This window comes from Amaranthus tricolor, chromosome 1, assembly GCF_026212465.1.
Source record: "Amaranthus tricolor cultivar Red isolate AtriRed21 chromosome 1, ASM2621246v1, whole genome shotgun sequence".
NCBI lineage: Eukaryota > Viridiplantae > Streptophyta > Magnoliopsida > Caryophyllales > Amaranthaceae > Amaranthus > Amaranthus tricolor.
This window is the reverse complement of record NC_080047.1, coordinates 5,156,941-5,171,187: the sequence shown is the minus strand read 5'-3', so window position 1 is coordinate 5,171,187 and position 14,247 is coordinate 5,156,941. Positions and strand designations below refer to the sequence as shown.

The window sequence follows — 14,247 nt, the reverse complement described above, 5'->3', positions numbered from 1 at the left end:
GTCTTAAGATTGAATCTCATTGTAAGAGTATATAATGTATATTGAGGTCTTAACCATCGGCTTAAGCTTTTACTGAGATGGTTCTTTAACATGGTATCAAAACGAGCATGACAAGAAGTCACGAGTTTGAATCTTCTTTCTTCAACCAACCCTATAATTAGAAAAGATATGAAACTTTTCATAATTTATTTTTATTTATTTTAAATTGTGAGATCATTGGTGAATGATATGGTAAATCTTTTTTCTATAGAGTGGTGCCTTAATTTCTATAATAACATTGTAAATCATGATCTAGATTATTGTCTTATTGCTTGGCTTGGGGATCTTCCTCTTGACAATCTGGGTCAGTAAACTTGTCGGGTTTACTTTGTCTTAATGCTGAATATTCAAATCAGTTTTTCCACTGTCTTATCTCTTTCTATTGTTATGATTATTTAATTGAAAATAATACAAATTCAATACACTTGCATGCTTTCTTCTGTTTGCATCGATTTGTTTGCTTTCGTAGCGATCATCTTTTCATTCCTCCATATACCATTTCAAGTATGTTTTTAAACCCCTACTTTTAGGTTTTTGTAGCAAATTTAGGTGAGGCTAACTCACAATGAATTATCGTAACAAAATGACGTGTTGTTTGCCAAACGAAATGATTGATAACTGATAACTGATAACTAATTTAATCGACTAATTTTGAGCATGTAGTTAGAGCAGTTTGTTTAAAAATTTATTGACTCATAAGTGTAAACAATAATTTGTTTCAATCAATTAGTTTATTAAATATTAGCATTCGATAGTTTGACCATTTAACTATCTATTAATATCAAACTAAACTAAAATTAAAGAAAAAAATTGTTTATCAAACACCCTCAAACACTTTTTATAGATTACCAAACAAATTACTCCATCTATCTCGATATCATATTTCACTTTCATTTTACATGTAAGTAATAGCGGACTAGTGGTCTTAGTATCAAACTTAATATAAAATGCTGATAAAATTACAAAATAATGATAAAAATTAATTTATACGGGTCTTTTTATTAATAAAATATTAATAAAGTACAAAATAATAAAATATTGAAATCATGTGGAGTTTATGTATTGATTAAAAATTAATATAAGTGTAATTTTCTTTTATAAGAATGAAAAGTAAAATATATAAAACAAATAACTTAAATAAGAAATTGAAACTTAATATTGAGACATCTATTCTTACTTATTTCATCAATTTTATTTGATGATAAATTTAAAATAGTACAAAGTGTGCAAGCTCGTGAGATGAATACTATCTACAACCTTAATTTCAAGATTAACTTAGTCTTGAAAAGAAAGGAAAATCAAATAAAGAAAAAACCTCACGACTAAAAACTAATAATTAATTAACAAAAAACCATATAGGTTGACAAGAAAAAAACAAAATGATTAACCCTCATAAACTCTTGATTAATTTGTTAATCAATTAAGCAAATCCTGCAAGGATTGTCTTATCAGAATCAACTTTAATGGTTTTAGGCTCATGATCACTTGTAATTAAGGATTTAATTTGAGGATTAATGTTGTTTTTAAGACGGATTAATGAAAGGGCCTTATTGAAATGTTCACCCTTTATGCCTAAATATTCACTCCATGTAACGGGCCTATATAAAGGAGGATGAGTGGCATCAATTAGCTTAGGAAGTGGTTGGATCCGAACTCCTGACCCGGGTCCATAAAGGTAGGCCATAGAATAACGTTGTTGGACCCGATTAACCATGGCCCGGTGATACACACTTGGGTATTGCCCATTTGATAAGATGTGCAATAGGTCACCTATGTTTATAACAAGCCCACCTGAAAGAGGTGGGACCGTGACCCACCCGGTTCGGTCTTTGAAAACTTGTAGCCCCGTCGTGCTACTTTGGTGGAGGATAGTTAGCAATGTTGAGTCCGTATGAGCCGCCAAACCCATGGCTCGATTTGGGTCCGGACAAACCGGGTACGAGTTTAATTGGATAGCTCCATTTGCATTTTGGAGTAAATCAGCCCATTTCAAAATATCTTGGTTTGGTATGCCCAATGAAGCTAGTATTAGTTGCATAAGCTTCTTTGCTAGTTGATTCATTTCCTTTTGGTACTCGTCAATAATGTCGCTGAAAAATGTAAAGTATATGTTAGAAAAAAGTTATATAGAATTAGACATTATTCTTGTCCCAAATATGGCATCAAATCTAGCAAAAAGAAAATAATAATTCATCTTCTTTTGTTGTTTGTGGACGTTTTTGATAACCTATGTCTAACGACATGCCATACTTACCACAAAAAAAGAATTTTATCTTTTTAGTTATTTTTTAATTAGTCAATAGATAACTTTATTAGATTTGCACAACATATAGTACTAATAGTGACTAAAGCTATTAAAAGCTTTTAATGATTTTTTAATTAGGTGGTTAGACAACAATATCAGTTTAAAAATATATCTAATCATACACATCTCTCTATATATATATATATATATGTGTGTGAGATTGATGCAACTTTTTTTTTCTTGAATTAAATGATTGATGCAACTTGAATTTAATACATGTTTATTTATTTGATTATAGGGTAGGTTGAGAGAATGAGAATTAGGTGAGAATCAAACTCATAATTTTCTCTGAAAAATAATAATTGCTTTCCAATTGAGACAAAATTCAATACTCTTTAAGATGTGTTTTTAAGAAGTAAAAAATATTGCATGTTTTTTTATTTTTATATGATAGATGTTTTACTTTTTAATGTAAGTTTCCTAAAAAAAAAAAGAAAAATATTAGTTGATTAACTTTTATTGCATGTGTTTGCATGGAGAAAAAAATGAACACAAACACTTACCAAAATTTTGTATAATCATTAGGCCAAAGTTGACGCGCATGATCAAGTGGAGAGCCCAAAATGGTGAAACCCTCGGACCACATCCTCTTAGAAAAGAAGGAAGAGATACGGGCTGGGCCATAACCCGTAATACCATCAGATGATCGGGCTGCCTTAAGCTTTTGATGGACGGACAAACCAAAAAGGCTTTTAGTAGCAATCTCAATGTCATCCAACAACCTTTTTGGAATTCCATGGTTAATTATTTGAAAAACTCCCCATGATTTACATGCAAGCCCAATAAGTTGATGGGCTTTTAAATCCTCTAGGTCAACTATAGGTACAGAGTCAGGTTTAAAAACATCCGACTCAATAGAACATGGATCCCCATGTGGGGCCCATGCAAATGAGTCAGGTAACTCTTTCACAGACTGAAAGTTTAAAAAATATTTATTAGTCGAGTTAGAAATCAAATTAGGCTTTTCATGGTTAATTACGTGGGATGGCCTAGAAGGCATTGTGACTGCAACATAAACAAACAAACAACGGAAAAAGAGCACACAATGTTATGAGTAGCTAGTGGAAAATCGGAATGTATTGTAATATTATTAGAATTAGTGGTAAAAGAATAATAATATATTTACTTAGAAATAGAAAAAAAGAGTGTAGTTTGTTAAGAAGAAAAGAAAGCATAGGAAGAGAAATATAGAAAAAGTGGTAGAAAGAAAGGAAAATGAGTGGAGGTATTTATAGAGAAAAGTAATGAGATGAAATATTATAAGGTGTAGTTGTGTGTTTGGCGGTAAGGTGGTAGTAAAGAGAGGACAAGCTGTGAAAGTGAAAGGGGAGTACACAATTCGACAATGGAAAAAACAAAATAATAAGGCCTATTTTGTCCTTTTCATATTTTATTTTTCTGATCATAATTAATTTAATGAATGCAAGAACTTGCAAACATGGAAAGGAAAGGTATATCCACAATTATTATTATTATTATTATTATTATTATTATTATTATTATTATAAAAAATTAATAAAATAATTTTAATTTTAAAAAGGAGTTCTTTGATTTGTTGTGTTCTCGTATTTGCAAAACCGGAACCGTAACAAAAGCTTATCGGGTTATTATGTGTGTCTTCATTTTAATTATTTGAAAAATATTATTTAGGTTTTTGAACATGTTAAAATTTGTAACAGGTTCAATAAATCGGTGTTTGGTAATCAGTTTTATTATTGGTTTTTGGTTTTTGGTTTTTTTTTTTTTGTTTTAATTTGATTAAATAGCTAAAAAATTATTTGATAAATATATTTAACAGCTAGCTGAAAAGCTAGTTTTTAAGTCGAAATAAAAAACTACTCGTTGTAGCTTTTTTCATTGGATTTTGGTTTTAACATATTTTTTCTCTAATAAACAGCCAACAGTCAATAAATAATGTTTATTAAATATTTACTTAAGCCTTAAATAGCTAGTTTAAATAATTATTTCATCAGTCAATATTTTCTGCTGATCAAATTAACTAATAATTTCAATTATTAGTATAACTAATAGTTATTTGACAACACGCAAATATGTTGATTGTGAATTTTATTCCACCAGGGTCACAATCTTCAGACAAGATGTATGACTAAATAAACAAAATATCTAGATGAGACTAAAATCATAGAAGTTCTAAAAAATACTCTCACTAATTATTAAAAGGAAAAACACTCTTTCCGCCGAAGAGAACATTACTTGAGCATAAATTATAAAAAGAAGGGATTGTTCATCACTAATTCGAACGAAATAGTGGTTTGATGATGATGATTCATCACCTAAGGATTTGTTTAGTTCATCAGCTTTTTTTACTTATTTAAGTAATTATTGGTTTAACTAATTTTACTAATAGAAATTGATTTTTTACTTATCAAAATTGATTGAAATGATTTTTACACATTGAACCTAACTTTTATTGATTATAACTGATTTTTAGTTATAAATTATAACTGAGTTGTGTGCTGATTATAACTAATTTTTTACGGATTTTAACTGAATTTTCTTATTAGAACTAATATTTACTAATTTATACTGATGACTGCTTTTTTTTAAGGTGAACTAAACAAGTTTACATTTCGACTACAGTTCTAGAAAAAAAATATGAGGCTTTTGAGAAAAAAGAGATGAGAGCAAGCGATTCAAATTTGATTTTTAATGTAAAATTAACTTAAATAAAAAATACATATAATTTTAATAACATTTACTCACATAGGATAATGCTCTAAGCCAAAATACAAAAATTACAAATTTTAACTTCTATAAATTTGAGGTAATGACAAAACTTATTTTAATTAGTAATCTTCAAGTGGTGCTAATTTTACTGTGTATTATCGACCACTTTAAATAGATATAATTGTTCCGATAATTGATTTGGGTCTAAGCTATTTGTAGCTTGAAGCATACTAAAGTGGCTGATCTATACCTGTTTTTTAAGGAAACTTATATTATTTAATAAGTTTATTGTAAAACGAAAATGACAGTTTATGAGAGCTTGGCCAAATATCACTATTTCAATGATTAGACATTATTATGTGTCAATTAATCAGATAATTAATTATACAAATCAACACATCATTTTAAGCAGATTTTCAAAAAAATAATGGGTTAATTATTCTAAAGATTTTATTACAACAAAATATTACACATAAATAATAATCATACTATTTAATAATTTTGTTGTAAAATGACAAATGATAGCTCCTGAAAGCTTTGCCAAGTGTCATTATTGCAATACTTAACACATTATTATGTGTCAATTAATTAAATAACAAATTGCCAAATCAACACATCATTTCAATTAGGTTTTCAAAAAAAATATATAGGTTTAGTTATTCTAAAAATCTTATGACAGCAAAATATGTCTAAATACTATTTAATAATTTTTGACATAATGACAAATAACAATTTATGGGAGTTTTGACAAATGTCATTTTTTTAAATGGTTAACAATTACGTGTCAATTAATTAAATAACTAATTGCCCAAACCAACACATCTTTTGAAGTAGGTTCTCATAAAAAAAAAAAAAAGAATACTTTAAATTAATTTTCTATGATTTAAGTTTAACTTTTTTTGTATTGATTTATGGAATATTCATCATAATTGCAGATCCCAATATTAGAGTATGACAAAGATAACAAGATCTATTAAAAAGATTTATACGTAATTTAATAGATGAATCAATTATACTCCCTCCTATTCAGCTTATGTGTCCCATTTTTTTTATGGTCAAGTCACCTTAATTGTTCAATTTCTATTTTTGGTATGGGTTTTTGACTTTTATGCCCTTAGTAGCTTTATCCTATTTTCAATTGTACCCTCCATTACCCATACTAATTTTCTTCCCTTACATTAAAACCCCATAATATTACTCTCTTTCCTACCCTTAGGGTCCCACTTTTAACTCTTCTTAAAATTCGTGAAAAGTCAAATGAGACTCCTAAGGTGAATAGGAGATAGTATTAACTTACAAGACATTGTTTTTAGGAGAACTTACAAGACAATTTCATTTCTTATTTTAAAGATAATCTATAAACTATTTAAGTTTATTATACGAATAAATTATGTCGTATATCACCATATCTTAACAATTATTACTTCATATTTAGTATATAGTACGTTTATATTACATATCTTTGAAAATTATATAAATTAATATCTTTGTAAAAAAACTCCATGCATTGCTCGAAAATTTATACTAATTTATTGATAAAAATATTATCCGATATCTACAATGCATCAAACAAACTTCTATATAGAAAAAGTCTTTTAAGTGAGCAATTCCACCTTTATTTCAATTTTTTGTACTGTTAAAAAATCATATTAATAATTCTATTTTGTTAGTAGATCCTACCAAAAAAAAAAAAAAAAGTCCGTCACTGAGTTGTATTCCTATTTTAAACAATTTACTATTCTAGCACTTTTTTTTTATCAAATAATAAATCCATAGAGTTGAAAACACTTTTTAAAAAGATGAATAAAGTAAAAACAAATACAAATATTCATATGTAACGCGCTAGAAATAAACAATGAAAATATTGGTATGTAATATAATAAAATACTATATGAAATAAACAAAGATCAACTAATTGTTGTGATTCGTAAATGATTAAAATCTATGCACTTTGGCAAAAATAGTTTATAGTTAGGGAATTTTAACTTAATTTGATAAAATTAATTATTGTTTTATAAATTAATTGGTTATTGAAATAATTTATTATTATAAATAAGCTAATTTTAATCAACTGTTTGTAGCCTTGCGTCTAAAATCAGTTTATTAAAAATAGTTGATAAAATCAACTAATTAAATCAGTTATCAGTAATCAGTAATATTAATTAGTCTTGTATCCTAATCACATGTAGGGTACAAGTTAACACACTGTCTTTGCCAACTATCTTTGACTGTAAAAACCTGTGTTTACAATCTAATTAATAATTAAAAATAGCAACTTACTACTATATAATAAGTTAAAATTTGCATTTCTCATTCCAAAAATGATTACCAACTTTTAACCTAAATAACCAATAAGAAAAAAGGTGGCAGCTATCACTTGCAATGGATCTGCAAAACAGCATAAGTATTAATATTCTAAACGATTTGTCCATTAAGTTGGAGCAATTCTAGGTACATAATATCTCATGTATTTATTCACCATTTCAAATACTACAAATAGTGACTTTTTTTTTTTTTAATAAAAAAGTGAATAATATATAGGGATATGGTTTTATTTTTATAATTTAAATCATATCAATCGAGGTGTTTTTCAAATATCAAATGGAATTCTATATGTGAACAAAATGAAATTTGATTTATAATATAATTCGTATAACTTAATAATATTTGTGAAATTTATTTTGAATAAGTTACTATATTTATTTATTAAAATTATAATAATTTCAGAAATTAGTATTTATATTATACAGGGTATTAGGTACCTTAAACTTAGGAGATGACCTAGTACTTAAGATTTTTGCTGCAATTTAAATTTAAATCAATACGAAATTTTATTTTATTGCGCTGACTTGTTTAAATAATTTTTTAAAGTTTAAGTTAAATTAGATTGTAAAATAATATATGAATTTGAAATTGCAGGTTTCAAAAATTATAGTAAGGATTTGTTTAAACATATTTAACCTTCTGAAGAAAAATATTGAAAATTCACTGTATAAAGAAGCTATGTAACATTTAAAGTCTTTCTCCCAACAATTTTTTATAGAAAAAATTACCGTGAATAATACAATCTTTTGTTATTTTCCTACAATAATACCAATTATTGATTAACTTTGAATAATACCAACTTAGGGGGTATTTTCCTAGAATAATACCAACTTTAGTTTATTAACTAATCTACCAATTTTTTTGTCTTATAATCACCTATAGTTTGATTTTTAACATGTTAGGGATTTTCTAGGAAAACACCCCTTTAAGTTGGTATTATTCATGGTTAATCAATAATTGGTATTATTGTAGAAAAATTGAAAAAAAAAATTGTATTCTACACAATAATTTTTCTTTTTTTATACACGTATTCAAGAACCTTATTATTGAACACTTTTATTTTACATTCTTTAATATGTAGAATTTTTTTTTAATTATTAAAAAACAAATATTTAACGTTAAACACTCTTTAGTTTCATTTTTCTTTACTCAATAAATAAGTTTCATTTGGCAAACACTCTTTATTAGCTGTGACACTTGAAATTTTCAAGCTTTTTAATTTGATATATGATTATTTAACGTCAAAACAACCTTTGAGATTGCTTTAAAATATGTTCTAAGAGATTAAAAAGCTGAGTTAATCACATACAATCCAGACTTAAATTAATTAAGTTTAAAGAAAATTAAAGTCAATGTCAAGGTAAATTTCAAATTAAAGTAACTGTACTTAAAATTAAAATTTTACAATATGTAAAAATTCAGTTCATTTAAATTTATTGAATTAAATACAATCAATTAATAACAATCTAGATAAATTTGTAACTAATTTTTTTTTGATAGTTCACGAGGCTTTTTTTTGAAAATATTAAAAAACATATATGTTCATTATACTTGCAAATTCCTCATTTTCTATCAGTTACAATATATATTCTTTAATTTTTATTTACCTATTTTAAATTACTTGTTACATTACTACTTTTGGCAAGAAAAAATAGCTATATATGTAAATGTCTATCTCGCCCTAGCCTTTTTCCTTACATATATCTCATTAACTTTTACACCTATCTCTTTAGAGATTATAATGATCTTCTTAACACAAAGATATTAGTTTCTTAATTCTTGTATGAAACTCTTGTGTAGGGAATAAAATAGAACGGAAAAAGTATTAAGTTGGACAACAAGATAAGTTTTGAGTATGTTGAATATGTTCAACCGCATATATAAGATCTTAAAATATCATAATTTCTAAAATTACGTAGGACCTTCAAAGAATATATTAATTTTTACATGGCCTCTATTAGACAATTCTATATCAATGTCTTAGAACATGATCCTACAAGTTACTATTACATATGCCTACAAGGCTACAATTAAGACATGAAAAGACTAGAAAATAAAGAAGGTAATTACAAAATAGATGATATGCTTTACTCAATATATTAAGGCAATTCCACAATTGCTAGTGTAACCCGTTTTTGTCAAATTGTAGACCCAAATTGGCATTAACCAATCAAGTTGTGCCTATTTTTGATAATTCCCATTAACGATAATGATTTATACAAGACCTAATAAAAACATCTTTTGATGTGCCAATATTATTTGATAAACTTGTAGTGGTCTTGAATTCTTAATGTAGACAACTAATACTTGAGATCTGTATAAGTTTGCCCACTTGTAGAAAGTTCTCAACTTTACTTTATAAAATGAAAACTATGTCGTGTATCGTTTAGACAAAGTTTTTCAATCCCATAGTTTTGTGTTTCATTGATTATAGTACTCAACTACTCATGTCTTCATTTATAATTTAAAGGGATATGATTTATACTCTATAATCATGGTATTATAATATTAATCATGTGCTTTAATATCATATAGGTTCTTTTTATTAATTTGTTTGGCCAAAAACATAATTCTTCATTTAGATTATAATGGATTATGTTAAAATAAATCGATAGCGTATCTATACAGCTCCTCCTATAAAAAATTGATTTTAGGATGAATTCTCATTATATTTTAGACTACAATAAAATCAACTTTTTGCGATATAGAATTTAGTGACATTTAAAAAATTTTCATTGATTTATAATTTTAGTGTAATAATTGTTGGTTTTTATTTTAACTTTCATTATAAGGTGATTTAATGACAGTTTATTTGGCCTTTAATTTATTGACATATGTAATTATTACTATAGTCTGTAGTGTCATTTATGAGAAATATCAATAGACTCTATGTTGCAAAACGTTTTAGTATGATTTTTTGTTTTACTGCTAAAGAATCTAATAAATATTACTAAATTCACTATACATACAATTAAAATTTAAAATAATGACATTTAAATTAAATATCACTAAATATATATTACTAAAAGTATATTATGTTGTAGTGTTATATAGTCAACTTTCTTCTTATATAGGTTTTGTTGTGTAGGGCTCAATAACAAATTTATCAATGCGTACATCAAAGCTCCACAAACTCACTAAGTGGGAGGTATTTTATGACGTTGGACTAATAGAATGTTGTTGTTGTAGGTATTTTTTTATTTTAATTAAATATAATTCAATGTAATGCATTTTGTGCCATGCATGGCATCTTTTAGTTATTTGTTTTTAAAAGTTTTGCATTTTGCTCAATAGATATATTTGTCTATTTGAAGTAGTACGTGCCCCGTTTTCCTTGGAAATCAAGGAAAATAAGTGTGTTAGTTCTCATTCATATACTTCCTCCGTTTTATAATACCCGTTATATTTTCTATTTTTAGGAATTTTATATTACTTGCTACATTTCCGTTTTAGTAATAAAACAATCATTTAAAGTTCTACCTACCCCTATTTTTATCCTACTCTATACTCTATACTCTATACTCTATAATACTCCCTCCTATTCAGCTGAACTGTCCCATTTGACTTTTCACACTTGTCGAGGCAACATTTTAACTCTTAATATCTCAAATTATGCTTAATTAAAAATTATAAAAAGTTGATATTAATAATCCTTGTATTGAGACGAATCAAACAAGATCCCATATGACTATGTTTTAACTTATAGATTAAGAGTAAAATACAAATTAAGAGTGATAAGTGAATAGTGCCAAAAAAAAAATGGGACAATTCAGCTGAATAGGAGGTAGTAAAATACTATACTATACTCTATAAAGTAACCTAACAACCTATTTTTCCTTTTTCTTTTTCAATTAACAATAATAAAATACTATACTCTATAATAAAATTACTTATCTTAATTCCCGTGTCCATGCAAATGTAGCAACAATATCAGAACGGAGGAAGTATGAGCGAATAGGAGACATAGCAAATACATTTGGACATGAGTTGAAAAATTAATAATCCGACCTAAAATATTTTATCATAAATTTTAAATTACCCGCCTTTGAAAGCAGTGTTGAAAGTAACTTATGATGTCCTTTTAATGATTTGGTGTCTCATTTTCTATTTAGTCAAGTCATCTTAAATGTTTTATTTTTATTTTAGGTCTGTTAATTTTATAAATTTATCCTTATTAAACTTAACATATTCACACTTTTACACCTATTAATTTCACTTTACCCCTATTAAAATTTTAAAACAACACCTTTTTTTTCACATGTGGTCCCATTTGATTACCTAAAAAAGGTAAAAAAAAATCAAATATGACACATTGGGTGAATAGGAGGGAGTAGAAAGAAATTTGGAGAAGACTACAATAAAAAGGTTTCTACATCAAATTAAAGAATGAACCACCACAAAATGTCTAACACATACTCACTCCTATTCAGTTTACTTGTCCTATTTGTCTTTTACACACATGTCGAGGTAATATTTTAACTTTTAATATCTTTAATTGTGAATGCTTAAAAAGTACTCCTTCTAATTCTTTTCAATTGTCCATTGGGCACGAATATTAAGAAAATGGAGGGACCACCTTAAATAGTACTCCCATGTGATGTAGTGGGTATTGGTAATGAAGTTGATTAAACTCTACTTACTCCCTTCAATTTTTGTTGAATGGCATGGATAAATTTAAATTTGGAGGAAAAATTGCAAATTGTTCAATTACATAATTAAAAAAACAAATTCTTCATTGTCATTAATTAAATTACATAATTAAAAATACAAAGTCTTAATTGCCATTAATTAAATTACATAATTAAAAATTACATCCCCGAAAAATTAAAATTACATTTCATAAAGGGCGTTTGTATCTATACTTTCACTTTCTCCTCGATCTCTTCAACACTTTATTCACGGCTATAAATAACGAACACTTTTCTCGGGCCATGTGAATACGGATATTATTTCATTTATTGACTTCAGAATAGAGATCAAACAAACTAAATATGCATTTAGTGTATACGTTAGTCACTTTAAAAAAATGTGCCAAAAACCGAAAACTATTAATGCCATCTAAAATTTAAAAACTTTTCCAAAAAACTAAAGTCATGAGAAACAGCCCAAAACCCACTCATAGCAATGATACTTACACAAGGAATGAAATAATGCATGAGTTACTGATTGGTGTTAACAAAAAGGGAAAGCCAGCACAAGGATTAATGTGGGAAATCGCCAAAAAGTACGATGTTCACTGGAAGACCGTAAGTAGAATTTGGGCTAAAGTTAAAACTCAGAAAAAGGAGGGGGCCACATTGGATGCAAGTAGCAAAAAGTTTGGCAGAAACAACAGGACAATAATACCATTTGATGAAAGCAAATTCCAAGCCTTAGAAAAGGCCAAAAAGACAAGTCAACAAGCAGTTGCAATAGCCATGGGTGTTAGCCAATCAACTGTATGGAGATGGAAGAAAAAGAAACACATACGCAAGCATACAAATGCAATCAAGCCACTGTTAACCGACACTAACAAGAATGACAGGTTATTCTTTTGTATTTCTAGTTGCAGTTACGATGAACAGATAAATGCTTTCAAATTCAGTGACATGTCTAACATAGTTCACATAGATGAAAAATTATTCTACCTCACTAGAACACAACAAACGTACTATCTTACCCCAAGAGAACCTGAGCCGCATAGGGAATTACAGTCAAAAAGATTCGTTCCCAAAATTACGTTCATGTGTGTAGTTGCTAAACCGATGTATTCTAGTGAAGGTCAACTAATATTTGATGGAAAGATAGGTATCTTTCCTTTTACAGCTCAAGTGCTAGCACTAAGAAGTTCCAAAACAGGAAGAGAGGGGAAGTAAAAACCAAACCCATTCAATCAATAACAAAGACACACATAAGGTTAATGCTAATTGACAATATCTTACCGGCTTTTAGAGAAAAATGGCCAGAAGGTGCAAGCAAAACAATGTACATACTACAAGATAATGCAAAACCACACATTCTTGACAATGATCTAATATTCAGGGAAGCTGCAAATCAAGATGGATTCAATATCCATTTAGTTCAACAGCCTCCAAATTCCCCAGATATGAACGTGTTAGACTTAGTTTTTTTAGGCTTATTTAATCATTACAACACCAGAAAGCAACATACAACTACACACAATTGGTTAGAGCAGTGACAGGTGCTTTTGAAGCTTTAGAACACTAAACATTAAGGTTTGTTCGGATAACCTTACAAGCATGTAAGGTTGAGGTACTGAAAAAACTTGGTGGTATTGACTACCATATTCCACACATGAACAAAACCAAACTAGCTAGGAAACTACTACATTATTTAACAGTTAGGAAAGAAATCATTTATGAGTCACTCCGTCATTTGGATACAAATTATTTAGGGGTTGCTTTACTGTACTTGGGAATTGAAGACCAAGATATTTTCCATCAAGCGACACAACCAACAACAACAGTTATTGTGAGCCAGCAGGAAAACCAGGAGCAACAAGAAATAACAGAACCAACAAACACAACAACAACAACACAAATCCAACAACAGCCAGCAATACAATGACCAACAACAACAACCAACCAGCACCAACAAAATGTTTAGGGCTGAATATTTATATTCACACTTTTGGGCTTATTGTAATGGATGAAAATGTTTAGGGTTAAACATCATGTAGATTCATACAAGTTGTTTATGACTAAACATTTAATGGAAAATTTTTGGGGTTTTTAATGGCAAAAAAAAAATTCATTTTAGGCGCATATCTTAGAAAGCAACATGTTTTCATCATTGAGATCCAAAACATATTCTTTGCCTCCTAAAATCATAAAGATTGGTTGGCACTATGAGTATGGATATGGATTTTTATAGCAAATAATAAGCCCTCT

General features: G+C 27.9%; 2 protein-coding genes across 2 annotated transcripts; one reads left to right on the top strand and one right to left on the bottom strand.

Moving 5' to 3' along the window:
* Positions 1-1,195: 1,195 nt before the first annotated feature.
* LOC130820448 (gibberellin 3-beta-dioxygenase 2-like) lies at positions 1,196-3,545 on the bottom strand. Its single transcript, XM_057685832.1, has 2 exons — positions 2,848-3,545; positions 1,196-2,129 (listed from the first exon to the last, which is right to left on the bottom strand). Exons 1-2 carry the CDS (start codon positions 3,342-3,344, stop codon positions 1,460-1,462), a joined length of 1,167 nt encoding a protein of 388 aa, XP_057541815.1. The 5' UTR covers positions 3,345-3,545; the 3' UTR covers positions 1,196-1,459.
* An 8,962-nt stretch (positions 3,546-12,507) lies between these two features.
* On the top strand, positions 12,508-13,212 carry LOC130817809 (uncharacterized). The gene has a single exon (XM_057683748.1). It carries the CDS (start codon positions 12,508-12,510, stop codon positions 13,210-13,212), a length of 705 nt encoding a protein of 234 aa, XP_057539731.1.
* The last annotated feature ends 1,035 nt before the right edge of the window (positions 13,213-14,247 follow it).

Bases quoted from the DNA above. Each gene is read 5' to 3' on its own strand.
- LOC130820448 (XM_057685832.1), bottom strand. From the start codon at position 3,344: ATGCCTTCTAGGCCATCCCACGTAATTAACCATGAAAAGCCTAATTTG. The intron at 2,130-2,847 runs GTAAGTGTTTGT...TACATTTTTCAG, and splicing joins AATGATTATACAAAATTTTG to CGACATTATTGACGAGTACC.
- LOC130817809 (XM_057683748.1), top strand. From the start codon at position 12,508: ATGCATGAGTTACTGATTGGTGTTAACAAAAAGGGAAAGCCAGCACAA.